General features: G+C 34.2%; 2 protein-coding genes across 2 annotated transcripts in view; one reads left to right on the top strand and one right to left on the bottom strand.

The window, feature by feature from the left end:
• The window catches only part of Sdc (Syndecan), a 318,705-nt gene that overhangs the window by 178,540 nt on the left and 115,954 nt on the right, over positions 1-24,211 (bottom strand). The window lies entirely within an intron of this gene.
• Positions 685-5,172, top strand: LOC140747961 (lipase 3-like). The gene is made up of 6 exons (XM_073080632.1): positions 685-758; positions 2,148-2,188; positions 2,314-2,505; positions 3,140-3,504; positions 4,438-4,536; positions 4,804-5,172. The coding sequence occupies exons 1-6, from the start codon at positions 685-687 to the stop codon at positions 5,170-5,172; spliced, it is 1,140 nt and encodes a 379-aa protein (XP_072936733.1).

Here is a 24,211-nt window from a genome sequence, read left to right as displayed (position 1 = left end):
GACTAAGTTGGAGCGCTTCGGATATGAACTGACATATCCTTCAAAATGAATACAGCAGCGCTTAACGTTAGCGTTATGAGGCAGTAAGTGGTGCCTTTGGAGTTGAACCACAAAGGGTTCTACCATCATCAAAGTTTGATAATAAATCAAATAAGAAGCCAAATACTATGAACTTTATGAATCATGAATGATAGCGTTGTGGTTGGATTGGATATACCATTATCTTATTTTCAAACGACAGATGTATTCAGTACTTTTACCATGAGTTTTCAAAACATCTAATCCAATTTTGAGTTACGTTTACTCAATCCAATATTCTGTTCCGCTTGCTTCAGTAGACTGAGTAAACGTAACAATAAGTAAGTGCTCAAGTCTTTCTGTCTGCCTCTCATGTTCACAAAAAAAAATAGACAAAAACATAAAGCGCCATTTTGTCAATTTAGACATTTAATGTTACGTCACTGACACTATAGTTCTTATACAATCCGCTACGGGCGCTGATTGGAAATCGTATGGGCAAATACGTAAACAAATACCAAAACAGTCATATTTGTCAAAACGTAAAAACTCATACGTAACGTACGTAAGTGTAAAGATATTTTTTTGTTTGTAAAACGCACGGTTAGTCTTTATATGGTCTTTTGAAGACGTTTTTGGGAATTCATATGAAAGCTTTGAGCAACAATGTGTGCGTATGTGTTCGTGCGTGCGGATATGAGTGCGTGCATACGAGCGTTAACGAGTGTGTGCGTACGCGCGTAAGTGAGCGTGTAGGGACGTGCGAGTTATTATGCATGTGTGTTTGCGTGCGTGCAATGTAGAATGTGCTGTTTGATCAATAGCGTCGGTAATGAACTTTAAAATTTACGGAAAATAGCTACTGATAAAAAATAGTCAAATGACATTATCATATAGGAATTTATATTTTACTACTGGCAATTTTATAGCCCGCTTTATGATACCAAATTATGATCAATTATTTATTAGACCACAAGCGTAAATCGAATTGTTTTTAAATTATAGTTAAGTAACAGATGAGCAAATATGTAAATGGCTACTAACGCCTCTGGACTAAAGAAATCAGATATTGGAATCTTGCCTAAGTCGGTCACAGTTTCGATGCTACTCCAGAGGGCTACGTTTGAACACTTCGTGTCTTCCATACTACGCCACAACACTGTAGCGTATATAGTATAGTGACGTATATAGTATGTGGCGTATATAGTATAGACTTATTTTGTTTTGAAAAGCACATCAAAAGACAAAGTTAAGTACAATTTGGTACAACAACATGACAACTTCATATTGATGTAGCGCTTAACACTGCTATGTCGACGCTAAACGAGGTGTGTCGTAGGTGCCTCCGAAATGAAACCACAATCCTCAATTGTAGAAGGAGTTATAAAACTAATACCTTTACGATGTTTGTGTCATACCAGTAGCAGGAACAACGTGAATAAACACGGAAAAATAACTTTGGAACAATAAACTATATCTCGTAAATAATCAGACAATATAGTTTAATACACCCTATAAACAAGTTGTGAAATGTGCGAGTTGAAGAAAATTCGCATGCGATTTTAGCTTTTAGCACCATACGTCGTAATAACAAAACTGCTTCCACATATTTTACTCGTATGTTATATATACAGTTTTTTTAATTGCCTAATATAGATATAGTTTTAAGCTGAGATAATTTCTTAATATAAATGGTGGATACGGAAAGAAAAAGACAGATTACAAAATGTTGCGGCTTTTTACTTTTGTTTCTGTGTTCTTGGGCGCGTATTGCGTTTTGGAGGGGATAAGTAATACTGAAAAAATATACTACACGGTAAGGATTTTGAAAGAACAAGTAACACTAAGGACTGCTTAAATTTGTAATCAATATACATTACATAAATCGACTAAATAATTGACGTGCGTATTTTCTGGGCTACTGTAGGATTTCTTTTTTAATCATAAATCGACTATTTAAAATCGATTTAAATATTTATTTACAAAATTAAAAAATAAAAACAATTAATCCAGATAAATGCTTATCGTATTCTTAAAGTTTTGACTTTAAATGTAGGAAATCTTAACTTTTGTTAACACTTCGGGTTTTGTAAATACGAAAATAAAAGTTTCGTGTTTATTAAAAAAAGTAAAGGTACTTTCCAAATAAATATTTGCGAGACAAAAAATTGTTAGCATTAACGGGCGTAAGATTATTTTAAGAAAATGAAGCAAATTATTTTATATTATTATGAAAGCAAAGCAAAATACACTACTCAAAGAAATATAATTATACAATTTTGTAACAGAAAGAAGTGATAGAGGCGGAGGGTTACCCAGCTGAAAAGCACCATGTGGTTACCAAGGACGGGTACATTTTGGAGATGCACCGAATCCCGTTCGGGAAATCATCCCCGAACTCCAGAAACAGGCCAGTCGTGTTCCTGATGCACGGAATTTTAGGCGCTTCTAACTCATTCATTTACCTGGGCCCTGAATATTCTATCGGTAAGATGTTTTTACGTGTTTTATAATATATGATTAGCCAAGCATGCAGTCCACCGGAGGTTAGGGGCTATTGTCGTCCATGGACATCTATAATTAACCCTAGATAATAGCTGAGGTCGGGCACAGTTGCGCCGCTACCACTGGTGATTTAGTTTGAAAGCGTCAGAAAAGTACGTCTCCCTTACCACTCCCTTCAAACCAGAACTCAGTAGACCTTAACACTGCTATTATTAGGAAGAAATAAGTAGGGCCGAGGTGAAGGTGTAGAACCGCAGAGGTTTCTATCACTTTATCTATAAATAAAGTATTATTAATTTGTCGGTAAATATATTCGTTCTCACTCTGAGTTTTTAAAAAACCGATAGAAAGATTAATAGATTATTCTAACTTCGGTTCTCCATTATTTCTCGTCGCATTAGGAAACAAAGAAATTGTTTATTTCTTTCTTTGTTCAATACGTTATCTAGTATCCTTTGACAATAAAATGTTATGTTCTCGCAAATAGAAAATAATTCTCATTATTATATCGAAATGAAATTTACCCTTTGTCAGACACTCGTCTTTATCAATCGAAGAAACATGACAAATTACAAAATATATCAATCAATAAAACTTCAATTTCTTTTGTTAACAGCATACAATCTCGCTGATGCTGGATACGACGTGTGGATGGGCAACGCGAGAGGAACGAGGAACTCGCGCCAGCACGTTTCTTTGAACCCAGACAGGAACAAGAGCTTCTTCGACTTCACCTTCGAAGAAATCGCTCTGGACGACCTTCCGTCCATGTTCGATTATATGCTAGCACACACAGGACAGCAGAAGTTCCACTACATCGGCCACTCCCAAGGTGGCACTGTGTTCTTGGTGCTGAATTCGATGTCCAGTGCGTACCACTCGAAGATCGCATCAGCTCACCTGTTGGCTGGTGTGGGCTATCAGAAGAACTTCCCGAATTATTCGCTCAGGACCTTAGCACTTTCTGCTGATGCGCTATATGTAAGTTGGCTTGTCATCTATATTAGTATAAGATATGTTCTCTTCAAGATTACTATTTCCTTAATTAACATGCACGTGAATCACGTGACATTGACTTTTTGTATTCTTATAAAAACCCTATATAGTTTGCAACGCGAAATAGTTCTGCGTTTCCGCGGAAATGTATTGTAGGTGCTATCCGTCATAGGGCTACGATATCCCCTGCCTGTCGTAAGAGGCGACTGAAAGAGGGCTTCCAGGGTTGCGGGCGGCAAGAGTGGGAGCTCCAACCGTCCAGCAAGCAACCCCGGGAAGGACGACGGTATGTGGCGTCGCTGCCACGTCGTCGGGTACCTTTTGAAGGTTCCCCCTCGTAAACAAAAAAAAAGGTGCTATGTTAAACAGATTTCTGATGCGTTGCCAATAGTCTACTTAGATGATCATCTCATATTATGTAAGGCCGGCATTCACAAAGATTTATTTATCATACATTAATGTACATGGTTTCTCTTATAGTTGTTATTATAAAGACTTTATAAAGTAAACATACACGATTAACATTTAAATAGCAATAACCTTAGAAGATTTTAACAGTGTTTTAACAAAAGGGTTAAGAAATTTCTGTATGCACCACAAGTCTCGTGTCTCTTCATAAAGGCTACAAGACCACTGATAGTTATCCCCCTTGCCAATCAAAAGCCTTTGTAGTTGATTTTATACGAGTCTGAACTTTTATCTTTACGACGATTATTTATCCCTAGATTACGTTAGTCATAAACGAGGATATTTTTTATCTTTTTAAGTACCTATACCAGAGTAGTATATATCGTCAGAGTCTAAATAGTTTTTGGAAGCAATTTTAATGATGTTGATAACATATGGTACCTACATAGACACTTTTTCAAAAATAAATATATGGATTATGAATATGTTATGGCCATGTTTTTGTTTCAGAGTGTACTCTGGTTAGGAGGTTCCGTAGAATTGTATCCACCTGGATCAACTGCTATGTTCGGAAAATCTGGTTCAAGGGGTTCAATTGACGACCTTTTCGTAAGTTTGATTTCCTATATTTTACGGTACTATCGAAAGATTTTACAAAATAATTGTAAGATGTAAAATTTCATGTATAGAAAATTACGTTTATGTAATTTATTAATGACAATTATTTTTTCTATGATTACTCTTCAACCATTCGTTAAAAATATCCAAGATCTTAACCAATCATGATGCAAGAATATATTTGAAATTGTAATGGTAAAACTTAACTTCAGAAAATAGCATTTCTTGACTAAATAGTTAACGGCAATATTTTTACAGGGAATCGACACATCATCAGGCCTTATTGCCGGAGCGGCTACAAAGCAGATAGTGCACTTCGGTCAGAATATCAGAGACAAGGCTTTCAGAAGATGGGACTATGGATATGTCCAGAACTTGGTGAAATACGGAAAACTCTCTCCAACCTCATATGACCTCAGCAAAATAAATATTGACGTCACACTTCATTACAGTCTTAATGACGCATTACTCAGTGAATCAGATGTATTGTTGATGGCAAAGGACATGCCCAAGGCAACTGCTCGTAAAATTTCCAGAGATTCCTTCACCCATCTGGACTATGTTACCAGCAAGGACGTTAAAGTATTACTCAATGACTACATCATTCAGGCTCTTCGGAATTCATAAGGAGTTTCCAGTGCCCTAAATTGTTACAATTAAATGACTGAATTGTGGATTAATTAGATTTTATTGGATTGCTTTTAAATTTACACATTCACTTTACAATGTTCCCCAGAGTAGAGAGAATAATAGACAAGTGTGTGACACTTGTCTATAATGAAAAAGACATAAGATGGAAGGCACGAAATTTAAATTGTACAGATAATATATTTTACTTTACCATAAATACAAAGCTGTTTTAGTTATTTCCTACAAATGTTTAAATTTTAAATTTTATTTTTCACTGCCCAAGCCCAAGTACATATTAGTAAAATTTCATTTTGTTCTAAGTGAAGATAGAGAACAGTATCAAACTAATGTACGTCGAATATTTTGTCTCTACGTATATTGTCTCTATGTATATAGGCTTGCGAAAATCTGTTAACATTAGGTGTGGATCTCAACTAGAGCTCGCATTGTTCCAAATAGAACGCATAAAACTCCAGTTAGAAAAAACTCGACCACATTTCTAATCTTCTAATAAGTTTTGGAGATTTTTACCTGAAACAAAAAAATAATAATATAAGTTGCGAAGAACGGGAGAAACTAAAAACATCGGCAAAGTAAAATGTCTCATGTGAGGCAAGAGGGTATTGTATCTTTAATCCGGGCAAAATGAGAGGATAACAAAGCATTCCGGGATTATTCAGTACATCCTAAGCAAGCGATTATCCCTTACCGAAGCTGACTAGTCACATGTACAAACAAAATATTTTTAATATCTGGAAAACAGGTTTGCCGAAAACATTAGGCAAGATTAAGCGCTGTGCGTATGTTATTTATTTAGTAAATGGATTAACTTGGTTTATCATTGTTTTTATATTAGTAACCTTAATCCCTAATGCCTATGTTTTAAAGACTAGACTTTACTTAAGACTTTTATATTATCAAATTACCGTAGAAACATTACTTCACGGAATCGGATTATAATTTAATGCACCTAATGTTAAGCCAGTACCCTTACCAGGAGTTTTTACGTTTCGACAAATATGACCGTTTTGGTATTTGTTTACGTATTGGCCCATACGATTATCTAGTTCGGACACAATCCGCTAGGGGCGCTGATTGGAATTTGTATGGGCAAATACGTAAACAAATACCAAAACAGTCATTTGTCGAAACGTAAAAACTCCTGGTAAGGGTACAGAAATAAAAGGTAGATTAACAAGGGTATTTATGCTGTTTACTCTGGTCTCAGTCATGTAAATTTCCAATAAAGTTGCAAATAAGCAATTAATAAAAATACACCTGTATCATTAAGCTAAGTGATTATGTCGCTTATAAGGATAAAACTTTACGAAGTAAACAATCTAATATGGCAAACTAAAGGAGAAGGCTCTTGTTGATCTTTTATCAATTTTCCGAAGCAAATGTACAAAATTGCGAAGTAAACAACTCCATTAGGTAATGCGTAGCAAATAAATCACGATAGTTATTATTCATACATTTCGTTAATAACATGGTAACATGTTTCAGTATCGTATCAGTATTTCCAGAATAGATAAATATAAGTACGTGTGTTTGTATGTAGGTATACATAAACAAGATTGCTTTACGTACATATATATATTCTCAGCTCCATTCCTTTGAGGATTTATCATTTCTTTAGTATATAAACTTGTTTACTAATATCTGTAATATTGGTAAGTATTCCGTAGTGTAAAGCAGTGATAGCCTAGTAGTTACGAAACTCGGCCTCTTGATCGAAGGATCCGAGGTTCAAATCCCATGGCGCACGTTTGTTTTTTTAAAGTTATGTGTGTATTAGTAATTCATTATCACTTGCACAGTGAAGGAAGGAGTTGCATACAAATCTAAATGAAAAATGCAGAGAAATCTAAAAAAAAGAAAAGTTTACACACTTGGCCAGCACGGTGGACTATGGCCTAAGCCTTCTCGTTCAGATAGGAGACCCGTGCCCGACAGTGGGATAGTAATGGGGTGATGATGATGATTCGTCAATAGTATTTGCAATATTACGGATATTTGTACATTGTGTGTATTTGTATATGTGTATTTTCGCGACTTACGCTGAGTTCCGGTAACCTTTTTGCGAGCTTGGCCTGCAGCACGGTATGCAAAACATTGTCCGTAAAATAGTAGGTATATTTATAAGTCGAAATTTTTATTTTTTTTATTTTTTTGTGTTTTTTATGTGATTTTGTATTTTGTCATAATGATTGCTGTAGTCCTTGTTTTCGTGAATAAACGTTATTATTATTATTATTATTATTCTGAGCCAGACTTCGACTACTTATACCTTTATCATTTACCTGTAACATAACTTGCCGCACATTGTTACACAGATTTAGCATGACAGGCAGATAAATCACGGCATTCACGTTTAATAGACCCGTGTCAAACTGAATTAATGATGGAGGACCGACCCGCGACCTCTGATCACAGATTGCATTTACCTCGACTTGTATCGTATATAATAATGTATGAACAGGTTGATAAGCGTGTGATTTAGTTGAGTCTAGAATATATCATAATGAGTACTAAGTGGAATGTTTATTTACCTATTAATCTCTCCATATTTTGTATCTATACTCTACCTACGCTATTTATAGTTTTTCAGCAAAAAATATACTCAATCGATTAGGGCGAACTGTTTTACTATTGAGTTGCAAGGTTTGATATTTACAAACATACGAAGTAACTAGGCAATTAAAATAAAAGTAATAAAAAAATACAAATCTGTCAGTATTTTAATTATATGAGTAAAAGTACCACCCTTGAGTTAAAGTTGCATATTTCCAGCATTTCCCAAAATAAGTAAGTTAACTGACTTTTGATGAAGTCAGTCAACTATAATAGAAGTAAGAATAAATTGAATTCATCAAAAACTATCACTGTAACTGAAAGGACCTAAAAATCTATTGTTGTGTCTGACAGTCGCTAAAAATACACTTCATTCATTAAAATTTCAATGCCATGCCTTAAAAGAGGCTTATGTATTTCAAGCGAAGGCTCTATCTGAAGCGGAAGGTTGTTCTGATTCGTTCATAATGCAACACTTTGTCCTTCAATCCTTATTATAATTTTACGATGTTGCTACGAAGAATCTTCAAGGCAGGTTTTCCTTTATATAAAATGAAAATGTATTTTTTATTCTAGTCTTCCCGCGTTACGACATTTTTATATCAAAACTAACTCTATTGTCAACAGTATTAACATGATATATGTGGATTAATTTGTATAATGAACAAAAAATATAAAATGGCACATTTTATTTCTTGTTCAATATTTATTTCACATAAATCAACGACATTTTGTAGAGTGATAAATTTAAATTTAATATTTAGTTACTTGATTAATCGGTTCTTAATACGTAATTTACAATTATTATTCACAATTTTGTCATTTAAATAATTATATGTGTATGGGGTTGATAACAGTACCCTTAGTATGAACTTTACTTTTTTTTTACAAAAATGTAATTTTTTGTTATTGTTTACGTATTTCCCATATAATTCCAATTAGTTCTGATACAATCCGCTAGGGGTGCTGATTGGAAATGTATGGGCAAATACGTAAACAAATACAAAAACAGTAATTTTTGTTCAAACGTAAAAACTCATACTAAGGGTACAGATGTCTATTGGCAGCACTAGCCACTTACCATCAGCACTGCATGGTCGTTTACTACTGCAATATATTAAAAAACTTACAACCTATAAAATGAATGACCGTTTCTGCGTCCATTATATAAATATCTCTTTGATTCTCATCCATAATAATGCTTCGTCCATTCCCCGTTATTATTTCACAATGCTCGTAAAATACTCTGAAAGCAGCGAGATGGCAAATAACAATGGAGGTGTATTTTCTGCGAATTGATTGGCTCCGTAGCATGGCATGCTATGCTTTAAGATTGCATGCATATCTGATTTTTAATAAAAAATACGTTTTTTATAATATTGAAAAGAATAACATCGTTTTTATCAAATACAGCGACTAACTACTTTACAAGTATAAGAAATATTTTTTTAATGAAGAGTTTAAAATAACTTTGAGAACTTTATTTAGTAAACGAAATTTAAAAACATTTTATATATGATTATTTACTTCATTTAATATCGATATCAATTTTATTTAAAAAAGAGACCTTATAAAGTACTCGTATCTCGTATCAGCACATTATCATATTACCATCAAGAATAATAATATACTCCATAATTTGTGCACGCGGGAAATATAAAAAAAACCTCAACTAATTACGTTAAAAATACTTTAAGATACTTTAAAAACAAACGCGTTACGCTTTGTCAAAAGTCTAATGTAATACAATGTTTCTAAGTACCTTTTTCTAAATAAATATAAGTGGGCGACCCTGTGCTCTTTTAGAATTCGCTTACCCAGTGCCTAGTGCGGCATATTTCAAGAACTCGTTCTCAAAGGACAATATTGTGTCAATTCGGGCATTCTCAAACACATATATCTCGAACCTAAGTACTGTTTAAATGGAAATCCTTCTTTCCAACCCTGTAACCAAAACGTAGTGTCGAATTTTCTTTGAAACGAAAAAGCTAGAGACGTGAAAATGGAGAACCTTATTTCAATGAAGTTGAGTTTATTTTCGAAAGAGACGTCTTGGTTACTTTTTGATGCAAAGGGGAAAAAAATTAAGAAGCCTTTGTTGAGAACAGATCCACACAGGCGTTTGAATCCTGAAGGATATAAAATTGATTTCTTACCCCCGTTCCATTGTTCTGAGGGTTCATGGTTCGAATTGTAGGAATTGTAGGCTACATCTGGATTTTGAACTGACCTAATGTATATGACCAAAGTAGTCTGTTTTTTATTAAATTGAGGGAAATTTAAATATCTTACCACACGTAACCATATTAGATTGTTGGCGTTCTAAAAGAGTTCTTAATCAAATAGAATAAATGAGATTCGAATTAGAATACATAGTAGGAAAATTAGTGCTATAAATTGAACTATCAACTATAAATCATGTGTAAAGAATTCCTCTTCAAAATGTTATTACTGAACACCCAACGGTTTATACTGTGCGTCTTATGCACGTGCATAGTAGAAAAACGAACGTAGACAGAATAATGCTTTAAGTACACAGAAAAACAAACATACGTTTTATTGTATACAGATGTTCAAAAACTCTTGACGACCAATGCATCTTAATCATTATCTGCACTGAGACAAAAAAATATCAGAAAAAAACGAAAATCTATAAGAAAGTCATATAGCAAACTCGATTTTGTTACCATGCCACAATATATATAAATAAACAGAACAAAGTCCATATTAACAGGCTGAACACGTCCGTCCGTTCGTCCAACAATGGACTATGTGAGCTGATTGCGGGAATTGGGGGATATTGAAGGATATTGTCTTCAATGAATACCGCCAATCTGATCTGAGAATGATATATTAGTCTGTCTATACTTATTTTTGTATTTTTAGGAAATATATGCGCGTGTGTCCATCATAAGTAATATTAAACCACCAATGGATGTCACTCATTAAGTCCATACAAATCAGAGTGCCCATCTGAAATCCATCAAAGTGATGTTGTTACTCTCGATGTGATGATGTGACGGTCAAACGCGTAGAATAATAAGCGCCTTCCCTTACACAAAACTACAATGCTGAGGTCATCCACAGATGCGCCGCTGCCTGAGGACCAAGCTAGAACGCCTCGGAAAAGTATGTCTCCCTTACCACACCCTTCAAACCAGAACACAGCAGCGCTGCTGTTATGAGGCAGAAATAGGTATGGAGGTGGTGCCGCCGGAGTCGAACCACAAAGGGTCCTACCACCTTCAAAATTACCTTTTGATCTAAACCTAATCTAAAAAATGTACTTGTTTCTACACGTGATACACTATCTAAAGAGACGTGATCCGCATCATTGGTTCATGTTTATCAGGATTCCGCTCCGCCGCGCGGCCAGGTAAGTAGGGTCATCGATTTATTATTATCTTTACCTGTTCCTCGGCTACACTTCAGTGCCTCTAAAAACTCGGGAAAACTAGTGACACTAGTGCTCCTGATGTTTGCTCACTTGTTCTAACAGTTTAATGTCTATTTCGTGAGGTCATAGTTATAGGGGTGGTTTCAAAAGACTGGTATGACAGGCTAGCTATATCACTAGCTAACTAGCTATGATGATGATATGATGCTCTATCACATCAACCTATCATTATCTCATTGTTGGGCACGGATCTCCTCTTAAAGTGAGAGAGGTAAGGCCATAGTCCCGCGTTGGCCAAGTGTGAGTTGGTAGACTTTATATCCCTTTAAAATATTTAAAAACCCCTCTCAGGTTTTTTAAATTTCCTCGCCGTTATAACAAGTGATTATTAATTCTAGCACGCACATAAGTTTAAAAAAATCAGAGATGCGGGATAGGATTCGAACCTCATATCCCCCATCAAATAGTTTCAAACACTTTCAGTTATTAAACCACGCTTATATATTTTTCCATTCAAAAAATAAAATGAACTATTGAACGACTTTAAATAAATTATCTTGGAGGTGGCAACCCTAGCTTCTTTCCACAAGCGGTGGATATATAGAGCAATATTTCAGGTAAATTCGGCTATTACTCTAACAGGTCGGTTTTCTTACCTTTATCGATGTCTATTTTATAAATGGGAAATTCAAATTTCTGAAAGTGGAGATAATTTAAGTTCCACATTTTGAAAGTTTCGAGTGTTTATTAGGTCGGAACATTTATGGCATAAAAAATCTTTTTTAAAGTTCTCTCTTAACCATTATTCTTTTACTACGGAGCCAGTAATAGTTGTAATGTTCTCTACACTTATCTCCACATAAGCATTCTGTAAAGATCATAGGTCGTACGTGCCCCTTATATGATTATCATAGCCGTGACCAGAAGGTACTTTCAATGGGGCTTTCAACCCCATTCACCCTTAAAATTACAATACCAGATTTCAACACCCCAATAAAAATCCAGACATTTTATTTTGTAACGGGCACTCACGATATGCGTTTTTTTTAGTCTAAAATCATATATAAAAAAATCCAGGTTGTATCTTGGTTGTGATTACCAAGGACATAAACATTCTGATCAAAGAAATCTGAATATAAATGTGTATAAGAATTAAATGTGTACTTCACCAAAATAGGAACCCTATCTATGTCAGATCTTATAGTGGACATAGCGCCATGTGGATCTTTAGTAAATTGGTAGAGATGTCTATTTCTAAAGAGTATGATTGGCATTTCGCACGCGAGAAGGTCGTTAACAGGAGTGCCAAATCATCTGTGTAACCTCATGAAAAATCATGCTATATTTGTATTAACAAAGCGTATACTTTCAGACTTTACGGTAAACAATTGCATTTGAATCAAATGCAAGTTTTGAGCAAATGTTCCATGTTATGTGCTTCGATTTCAGTTGGCTTAATGACGAAAGAAAACACGAAATCTACGGAAAAGTTCTACGTAAAGACCTTAATCCCTCTTAACCTATCTAAGCTCTAGTAGTTAATTAAGAGTGGATTGGTAGGCTTAAGTTAAGGTAGTATAGCACTGCTACATTCTGTTGAAAGACGAGACAAGTAAGACTTCATATGAGGCGTTTCAACTTCCACCACAGGAGAACTTGAGAAATGGCTCATTTGACATATATATTTCGATTTTTCATCCGGATCTACAGATTAATCTTGGGCTATTCTTAGAAAAGACAACGGAACAAAATCCAGATAAATCATTTTATCCCAGGAAATATGACACGTAACAGAGAGAATAAGCAAAAATAAAACCACATCCATGTCTCATTTTATTTCCGGACCTCAGCATCGGAGCCGCAGACGACAAACGAAACCAATTTACGGATATCGGTACCATAAACTATCTGATACGTTGATACTCGTATCACGTACTTCACTAGTCATAGATATTGCGACTGTGACATATATTTAGGACAAACGGATCAAGACAGATAGAGGGCGTTGCTTTCACCTTACCGTACCTTAGGTATGAGCGAGGTAGGTATAACATTGGATATACAAAATATATAGTACAACCGAAAGTCAATTATAGTTTAAAACATTTAAAGTTTACAGATTATGTGTCATGCAATATTTTTGGATTCCAGACGAACTACTACTTTGCAAAATTATATCAAAAAAATGTAAATTTCACATTATGTATAACATATTATTATACATATTATAACAATAACAAAATTGTACCTATAACTAAACAGCAGTCTTGTTATAATTTCAATATTTAAACCGATAACGGAAACCAAATCCAATTTTGGGATGAAGCCAGAAACTATTCCATACTTTAACACTCACGGCACGTATCTGATCATCGGCCAGCGATATTAGGGTTGGTGACACCCTGTATTCAAGGGAGCAATGTTTCCAAAATATATTTTTATTGAATGGTCATTTTTAATACAGTGACTTTTGGTCCATTTTATACGTCACTATGACTTCTAATTGGATTTAATGGAAAATGTCTATAGCTATATAAGACAATAATTACGAAAGTGCGACATAGAGGTCATTACTAAGACTGAAGCTAATTAATTGACACCTATCAATCCTATTAACGAAGCAGAAAGGCACCAAAATACGTGAGGATATATTACGTACATAACTAACCAGCAATTCTTTAAGGTCTGAAAATTTACCCGTAAGTGGAGGAAAGGGGGTAACCAACCTCTAAATAAAATATACTTAATAGAAATATAGAAACATTATTAATAGAAATATAAATTAAAATAATATAAAAGCTTCATTTATCGAATCTGTGTTATTTCCTGCGAAGAATACCCCAATCGATTACACGATGATCGTAACGCACCAGTGACGCGGGACGAATAGATTTTGGTCATTAATTACATTATGTATACGAAGATATAGTATTAGTGTTGTTGACATTCCTCTCTGTTATTATCGTCGATAAACACTATGTATACGACATCGACAACTCTATATGAATAGTTTATATATCAATTTTGATATATTTTTTTTTTTTTTTTTTATTCAGTGAAAAGGCTTTATCGCCAATGCGATTATGGCGCCTTGGTGATAACAATTTACATATTTCAATAATTAACGACTATTAATCAACTTAAATATTTTTTTAGCATCCTCCGAAAGCGGGTCCGAGAGTATGCTGTTACAATGTCCAATAAGTTTTATGTTTAATTTAACCTCTTGTCTCATGACAATACTGCACACATTCCATTAATCTATGGTATATGTCATCGATATTATTACAAAACTGGCAATATGCAGAAGTAGATTTTCGCATCAAGTAAAAATATTTATTGCATGGAATGTGTCCAGATCTAAGTCTCAATGCTGTAATAGTAAGGCGTGCACTCAGCACTTTATTATCAATCCAAGGATGTTTAGGTGGATGTGGTTGGATCGTACGGTACCATATTCCTTTTTCTCTCGATCTTTCATCAAAGTATTCTTTCCACAGGCTACGAATATCATATTTTAAAGTTATCAGGTAATTTTGAAAAGAGGGTGTAAACTTAATTTTATTTCCGTCACATACAGCTTTTTTAGCTAGCAAATCGACCGTCTCATTACCTTCTATACCAATATGGGCCGGAATCCATTGTAAATAAATACATTTAGAGTCAGCTTGAAGTTGTAAATACAGCTTAATTGTGGCATAAGCTACAGGTAATCCTCGAAAATTCGAAGTACACCGAGCTAGGTGTTGAAGTGCGCTTCTTGAATCCGTTAATATAACAACATTGTTATAATTCATTGATTTTATATACAGCAAAGCTTTGTAAATAGCTATTAATTCCGCTTCCATTATAGATATACTGGTATCTATCTTATATTTGAAAGAGATATTTGATCTGAAATCCAAAAAAGCTGCCCCAATTCCTTGACTATCTTTGGAAGCATCCGTGAAAATTTTCTGGCAGTTTAAATATTTTTTATTTATGTAATCTATGCATCTATTCTTCAGTGTACCTGTTTGGTACTGTCGTTTAGAGCTACTGATTCCTTCAATATCGATATTTATAAAGTTATTTAAGGATATACTTGAAACCCATTGTTCAAATGAAAACATGCCTAATATAGATTCTGAAAAAATTGGAAGTGATTTATACGTCAAATATATTTGTGTTAGTAAAGGCTTTTTTTTCCTGTTCCAATAGCTATTTGACACCTGTTCAGCTAAGTTAGTTATTAAGCTATAAGAAGTGTTATTTGTAACTGATCTGGTTTTAAACCAGAACTTTCCCGCCAGATAACGTCGACGTAAATTTAAAGGACAGAGATTAAGTTCACTCTCCATCACGTGAATAGGAGTACTCCTCAAAAAACCGCCAATAACTCTCATAGCTTGATTTTGGATTTTGTCTAATTTTACTAAATTTGATTTACAACAAGTGTCATATAAGAAGGAGGCATAATCTAATCTACTTCTAATAATACTTAAATATAATTTACGTAAATGTTTTGGATGGACTCCCCAACTTGAACCCGATAAAACTTTGAAAATATTTAAAAATCTGGACATTTTTACACATAGTTCGTTAATGTGTTTATTCCATTTAAGCGAGCGATCCAACCACATTCCTAAATATCTTACAGTATCCACTACTTCTATATTAATATCTTTAAGTTTAAGTGTAACATTATTTCTTCTATGACCTCTTGAAAAAATACATACTTTAGTTTTTACAGGTGATATATCTAAATTAATTTTATGAAACATTTCATTTAAAATATCTAAAGCACTTTGAATTTGATTTTGAGCATCAATCAAATTATTTGATGTAGCATATATAACATAATCATCTGCATACTGTGAAATATTAATATTACCCAATCTAGGGACATTCTTACATATATCTATTGTCGCTACATTGAACAATAGTGGGGATAAAGGATCTCCCTGTGCAAGTCCACTCCCTGTACTTCTAACTACTTTAAAATCCGCTCCTTTTATCATTAGAAACCGTTCATTTAAAAATGCCCAAAGATAATTACAAAGTTTAGCTCCTAGTCCCAGATTGTCCAATATAGATAAGAGGTAAGATACGTCCACATTATTATATGCGTTTTCTAAGTCTAAAAAGCAACCAACTGTAATATGATTTTTAGAAAAGCCTATTTGAATATTTGTTATTAAATCAGTTAAGTTATCCACGCACGAGTGACATTTTCTAAAGCCTTTGGTTTCATTGGAAAATAAACAATTGTTTTCTAAGTACCATTCCATTCTATTATTAATAATAGCATGAAATATTTTGCATAGGCATGATATAAGGGAGATAGGTCTGAGTGATGATACAGAATTAGAATCCCGGCCTGCTTTTGGAATAGGTACAATGCGAATTTTACGCCACTGAATGGGTACAAAACCAAGTGTTAAGAACATATTATATAGGTTTAGTAACATTTTTTTTCCAGCGATAGACAGGTTGTATAACATGGAATATGAGACATCATCAAAACCTGGGGAAGTATCTTTAGACTTTAAAGATTTTTCTAATTCTACTATTGAAATATTAGCTTCTAATTCAACATTTTGTGATCTAAAAAATGGTTTAGACTGGCTTACAGAGTCGGGTGCAATATTACATAATAAAGACTCCGCCGAAGATTTTTCAATATTGTGCTTTGTCGATTTGTATCCTTTTAACCATCTCATTCGTTTCCACATTTCAGTAGCAGAAGAAACTTCATCAATCGAAGAACAAAATTCGGACCAGTTCTTGCTTTTAGCGTTTCTTAATAGTTTTTGAGACTCGCGAGTCTTTTCATTTAATTTTTCTAAATTATCCGGTGTTGGGTTTTTTCTAAAGTTTGATTGTGCTAATCGTCTTTCAGCAACAGCTTTCGATAACTTTGGGGTCCAATATGATTTTGGTATAAATTTAGCATTGGGATTGAGACAAACCCTAATATATGGGATACTTGCATCGGCTGCTTTATTTAATACATTAAGAAAACTATCATACGCTTTTTGCGGATCATTAGATAAATTTAATTGTGAACATTCTTTTTCTACGATTCGGAGATATTTTCCCCAGTCGGCCTTTTTAAAATTACGTCTTTTATTATAGAATGGTTGATATTCAATAGATGTTGACATTTTTATCATGAGATGATCGCTACCCAAAGATTCATTAGTGACTTTCCAACTAAACTTAACCGCAATATCCGATGACACTATAGTAATATCCGGCGCAGATTGTTGTAAAATGCCATTAACTAATTTTAATCGAGTAAAACTTCCGTCATTTAATGTAACCAAATTATGATCAATTAATACATCACAAATTTGGGTACCTCTAATATCCGTTTTATTTGACCAATTCGAATGGTGGCCGTTAAAGTCGCCTAGGATCAAAGTTTTTCGGTTAGAGACTGAGAATATAAACTCCCAGTCCATAGCAGAAGTCAAAGCAGTTGGTGGACAATAAATTGAAATTATGTGTTCAATGAGTTCGCAATTGGAAATCTTAATATGCACCACTTCAATGGCCGAATTGGGACTTTGTAGTGGGAGTAACTGAGCACCGAAAGATTTATGACTTAATATGGCAACACCCCCATAAGAGTCTGCTCTGTCTAACCGGAATATATTATAATCTTTAAAGTTTAAAGACACTTCCGGACATAGCCAGGTTTCACTTAGAGCAACAAAATGAATTTTTTCCTGACATAAAACTTGTTCAAATTCCACCATTTTAGCTTTTATGCTGCGCGCGTTCCACTGCAAAATGTTTATATCGACTTTACCCATAATTAAACAAAAAGATTTTGCATAAAAGGCAAGTTTGAGATATTTTTCAATAGCCATGAGATTGTCCACTCTATACATATTTTCACAACTTTTTCAATTCGACTCTTCAATGGTTCATTCCTCTGACAGAAAATATCTTTAACATTTTTCAAAAAATTAATAAAAGTTACGTCTACTTGTGCTCTGCGACTCCTTTTTCTTTTTTTATTTTGCTCATTATCGGGCGTATCACATATACTATTTTCCGATTCTGTAGAAGTTATCATCTCATGTAAGTCAAAATCCTCTAAATTTTGTTTTTGCTTTTTCTTCCTCTTCGATTTATTAGTTTGTTCTGTCTTTTCGTGTGTTCCTTTGGTTTTATTTGCAGAATCTTTTTTAACTATGTTAGAAGTTGAAGCAATCTGGGCGTATGTAGGAATTACATTAGCAGGTTCGGAGGTGACAAAAGGTCTCACGTTCGAAGAAGTTGGAGTAGGGTTCATATGTAAACTTGTATCTCTTACCGGCGAATGTGAAGCCTCATAAACAGGTGTCTGGGGCGGTACATACATAGTAATAGCTTTTCTATATGAGACATTAAATTCAGCCATTAACTCCCGTATCTTTTTTTCCTTCAAATATTCGGGACATTTCCGATTTAGCGCCATGTGTTCGCTTGCACAGTTAATGCACTTATATATGGTTGTATCACAATTCGCATGCTTACCTCCACATTTCGGACAATATATACGTTTAGAGGGGCACATTCTCAAAGTGTGTCCAAACCGCCAACATCTGGAACACTGAGTAACCGGGAAAATATATGGATCTACTTTAATTTGCATATCGTAAATGAAAATATAAGGCGGTAAGGTAGGGCCCTTAAACCCAACTCTTACCGACTCGCTGTCAATCCAAGCAACTTCTCCTTCGGTACGACGTTTAAGTCTCTTAACATTAGCTACTTCGCTAGAACTAGTGATCGATTCTAATAGACTTTGTTCCGATAAGTCTAACTCAATATTTTTGATAACTCCATAAGATAAACCCACCTCTAAAGGACGCTGGAACCTCCACCCTAATGCTAATAAATGCTCACATTGAATTAGGCGTTCTGTATTCTGTTCACCACTTATTTCAACTATAATTTTATAGGGGTTTATATATTTTACTCGAGTTATATTCGATATATTTTGATTTTTAAACAATTTGGCTAAAGAAAATTGCTTGGGGAATTTTTCATTACAAGTTATACTGATTTCCACAATCTCACGAGCATCTCTTATTCTTTTTTTCCTATTTATTGCTTGAGTCCATGCTTCTTCTTGCTCCTCCTCTCTACTTCTTTTATTTAATCTACTTGGTTCGGTCATCGTGTCTTCAGTCATCTCCTGTTCTAATATATTTTGTTCATTCTCTTCACATATAATATCTTCAACTTCTTCTACCTCGTTATTCAATTGTAATTCTGTATTCATATTGCAATACGGTCGGAACTCGATTGAATGAACCGGCCCAATAAAACGGGCCGGCGGCGTAAACAACTCCTCACACAATAAATGCAGTGGGACGCGTCTAAGCGAGACAACCGTCACTCGATCACTGCAATTTTGATATATAAACTATTACTATGAAAGTAACAAATGTCGATTCGAAAATATCTAGTAAGGAGAAATTATCAAATTACAATATTTGGTAGGAAAAATAACGTAAGTTATGTAAGTAAGTAATGAATCAAGTAGTATACTTTGTATACATTGGAGTCTAAAATTTACGAATACTATCGAGTTCGGTCATGCAATATCGATTAATTGAATACAGCGCTTATTCCCATCGAGAGCTTTTAATCGATTACATCCAGCCGCAGTTTGGAGGCGGTAATGAGGCGTGACGAATTGATTTCGTCATTAATTACATGTGTATACATGTGCATACTTTATTACATACACATACCCAGCAATGTGCAAACTTTTCTATTGCATACATGCGTAATCGTTTTTATTAGGGAACAATAGTAATAAGGGTGGGTGCAGACCGAACATAGGCGTGGCGACGTCTAACACACACGCTATCTTCTATTCTTTCTACCTGTATACATTTAAACTACTTTTTATTTTAATACAGATTTATTTTACTGATATTAATATCAGTAAAATAAATTTTTTAATAATTTAAATTATCAATTTATTTTTGTTGGTTACAAATATTATCAAACATATCGAACTTTAAAACATGTTCAAATACTTTTGTAATTTTCAATTGTATTATAATAATTATATTTTTAATGAAAATATGTGTCGCCATCTACCTTGATAAAATGTTTCTAACATTAATACGGAAAATATATTCTTATCGATCTGTTTCACATCTGCCATGCTTCCTTCAACGGCTTAGGTTTTATTTATGTCATTTACTACGTAATTCTCTTGAATGCAGATTATTGACAGTATTGTATTATTGACAGTCTATTATTGACAGAATAATAGACTCAATCATAAGTAGACAATAGGAAAACTGACAAGTTATCTTCAGTCAAACATCGATTAATTAATCAAATGTAGCGTTAATTTCCGCCGAGAGTCCTTACCCAGCTTCAATTACGTAACAATAATGAGGCATGACGAATTGATTTCGGTCATTAATTACAATCTGTATTGTATACATACAAATACACGCCAGAATCTTGGCCGATATTGATTTGTTTTATAATTCTGTTGTTCTTCGAAATATACAAGTACACAGGGAATAGAAGTCAATTATATAGTGAGTATAGTAATTTCCACGCTTGAAAAAACTTGTAAGAAAGTACCTTAAGTAATTAAAAGAAAGAAAGAATCTTCGTCATTCACGACGATTGCAATATATAGTGCAAATTTGTCGTAATAAAACACTTGTAATCTATCTATTGTATATAATATGTTAATAAAAAATATTTTAATTAAAAAAGGTAATACTGGTTACAAATATTGAATCATTGAATGAATTCCGCGTTAATTCCCACTCAAGGGAACCTTAAATCAATTACTGACAGCCACGATAACGTGGTCGTAATGAGATGTGACGAATTGAATTCGGCCGTTAATTACAATTTGTACTGAGTTTTATCTACGGAAAAGTTGTTTATTTTTATTTATAAAAGTTTAAGTTTGCAAAACTATGGAAATGGTTATTAACATTTTCACTAAATATTAATATAGGTACTACATGTAAAAATATTCCAAATTTTCCGAAAAATATCGACTTCTTGTAAGAGGACACTGTCTTATTTTTAATCTATTTCATTTGTTGTTATGCTATAGTAACACTGTAATTTTATTAAATGTCTATCTACAACGGTTTAAGAAATAGAGCTTTATGATAAATGGACAGACAGCGGAGCCATTGTGATAGAGTTCTGTTATTACACTTCGAGTACGGAACCAAACTAGTTATTTACGATAGGTACGCCAATATTTGCGATTATTTACGATCGACTTGCACAATACGATACGAGTAAGTCGCAAATACCTCATGGTACGGCTCGTGCCAAATATCGACTTATCAATTAATGCCACGTTAATTCCCGCCACGAGCACTTTTAATCGATTACCGCCAGCAACAATTACGTGGTAATGAGGCGTGACGAGTTGATTTCAGCCATTAATTAAATTCCCGGTGCATAGTACACTGTTACATGAGCTATGTTTTATAGGACTGCAGAGGGTAATGTTTTTCGAGTGTGTGTGTGTGTGTATGAGTATGTTGATTTCAGTCATTAATTAAATTCCCAGTGCATCATACACTGTCACATGAGCTATGTTTTATAGGACTGTGGAGAAGAATGTTTTTCGAGTGTGTGTGTGTGTGTGTGTATGAGTATGTTGATTTCAGTCATTAATAACATTCCCAGTGCATCGTACACTGTTACATGAGCTATGTTTTATAGGACTGCGGAGAGGAATGTTTTTCGAGTGTGTGTGTGTGTGTGTGTGTATATGAGTATGTTGATTTCAGCCATTAATTAAATTCCCAGTGCATCGTACACTGTTACATGAGCTATGTTTTATAGGACTGCGGAGAGGAATGTTTGCCGAGTGTGTGTGTGTGTGTGTATGAGTATGTTGATTTCAGCCATTAATTAAATTCCCAGTGCATAGTACACTGTTACATGAGCTGTTTTATACGACTGCGGAGGGGAATGATTTTTCGAGCGTGTGTGATTATGAGTGTAATTATGTACGTATGTATGTATGTCACTGGATTCATCAAAACTGTGACATGGTATGTTCACATATTTTAATTTTCTAGTTTAAGTATGGTTAAAACTTTACCATATGATGATAATTAATTCGTTAGTGATACAGGAGGATGAGCTAAAAGAATAATATAAGAAAAAATGTGATTAATCTCTAAAACTTAGATAATGAGTTTCATCGTTGGCGATAGTGATGGGAAAACTGGTAAGGCATTTAATAAGTAAATTTTGGTCCACTGCTGGACATGATTCTCTAACGCGTTAGGAACGTCTAAACTGTACTACATCACGCTGTACCAAATAATACACACGCGTGTATAAAAAAACATTCCTCATTTCAATTGGTTGTTCCACCAATCAATTAGACCCCATCATGTTCTAATCCCAAAAGTAACAGCGTCCCTTAACAGGACACTGTGTACGCACGTCACGAGTTCGCAGTGAAATATTACGCACTATCGGAAACTCAGAGTTCGTTAGCGGTAGGGGCACTCCACGTTTGGATTAACCAGGACTGTCCCGATATATATACAATTAAAACTGGCGCGCACGGATGCATTTTCGGGTGTTTATTTAAAAATCGCATGAGCAACAATATAGGCGATTTTTACACGCGGGAGGCGGTCGCAGGCGTGTTTGTACGTGGCGGACGCCCGCTCCAATATTGCATTGTATTAATACATACCAATTTTTGTACGAACGCACGCTATACGCACGCACATAGGTACAGTTTAGCGCGCTAGTTTTAGGGAATACCCTATTATCTTTAACTTTCTTTCTAAAACAAGTAAGCTCATAATCACGTTCAAATGATGGAAATTACAATTTGGTGATATTTTTTCTACTGTTTAAAAGCATGCGTCCGTAGTCCACCTTATTTTAAGTCATGATCATAAAAACTCTTATTTTATGTCTCGCCGAGACTCTAACATGGATAGAAACAAACCTACAGACAGTAGCCTAATCACAGTAAGTAACCGGTACCGTATTAAATTTAGTCTTCTCTAGAATGAATTGGAATTGTAAGTAAATGCGATAATAAACTTTTACGACGAACACATTACAAATTAAATGTGGAGTAAAGAACTTTACGAACATTAATTCGTTAATGTACGTAGAAAAGTTAAAAGCTTTGGCCACAATGCGGTTTGTGAGACGAAGTGTAATTACATGCTATTGTTGAACTCCGGCTAACTTAACCATCTTACTGAACAAATGCTTATACATATTTTACATACGAATGGAGTCTAGACAAAGACATTCAGAAGGTGACCGGTATGTATATATCGACCTTTACTTTCGTAAGTCAAAACTTATTTTTGAATAAAGTACTTCTAAATAAATCTATACTAATATTATAAAGAGGAAAACTTTGTTTGTTTGTTTGATTGTAATGCTCAAAAACTATTGGAACGATTTTAAAAATTCTTTCACCATTCGAAAGCTACATTATCTACGAGTAACATAGGCTATATTTTATATGAAAAATATTTACAAAGCTTGCCGGGTCAGCTAGTTTAGTAATAAAATACTTGTAAGTAAATTATTATTTTACTTGTAAGACTAATAGCCAATATACTATAGTCAATATTCATCTAATACCTAAGACAGTAAATAAAGGTCCTTTCGTTTTAAAAACATTATATTTTTAGGATTTTTTTTAGTTACAGACAAATTTATATTGATCATGACTATCTCATGACTGCTTCTGTCTGTCTATCTTTGTCTTTTTTAGAGTCTCAGAGCCTCAACTAAGCTTAGTTTACTTTACAGTTTGCAGTTAGTTGATCACTGATCTCTGCTTGGCCTAAAGGTAGAGAATGCTCATTGCATTAAGCCGCCTTTGTTCCATCTTCTATATATCGATACCTTAATTCGCAAATCGGCCAACTCCACTTTTTGTCAAACTGTTTTTTTTATTTATTTTGATAGTAAATGGAGTTGGAACGAAATCAAAATAAGTAAAAATTTTTTTTTTGACAAAAATGGAGTTGGCTGATTTGCGAATTAAGGTATCGATAAAGAGCAGCGTTTCCCAGCCTTTTTCAG

This window comes from Epargyreus clarus, unplaced genomic scaffold (assembly GCF_041222505.1).
Source record: "Epargyreus clarus isolate Ecla_fem2 unplaced genomic scaffold, WU_Ecla_fem_2.2 ptg000003l, whole genome shotgun sequence".
NCBI classification, from domain to species: domain Eukaryota; kingdom Metazoa; phylum Arthropoda; class Insecta; order Lepidoptera; family Hesperiidae; genus Epargyreus; species Epargyreus clarus.
Note: the sequence above shows the minus strand (reverse complement) of the source record. Positions and strands in the feature narration are given on the sequence as shown.

Coding starts and splice junctions, on each gene's coding strand:
- LOC140747961 (XM_073080632.1), top strand. CDS start 685: ATGTGTGCGTATGTGTTCGTGCGTGCGGATATGAGTGCGTGCATACGA. Junction 2,506..3,139: donor GGGCCCTGAATATTCTATCG/GTAAGATGTTTT, acceptor TTTTGTTAACAG/CATACAATCTCGCTGATGCT. Junction 4,537..4,803: donor GTTCAATTGACGACCTTTTC/GTAAGTTTGATT, acceptor ATATTTTTACAG/GGAATCGACACATCATCAGG.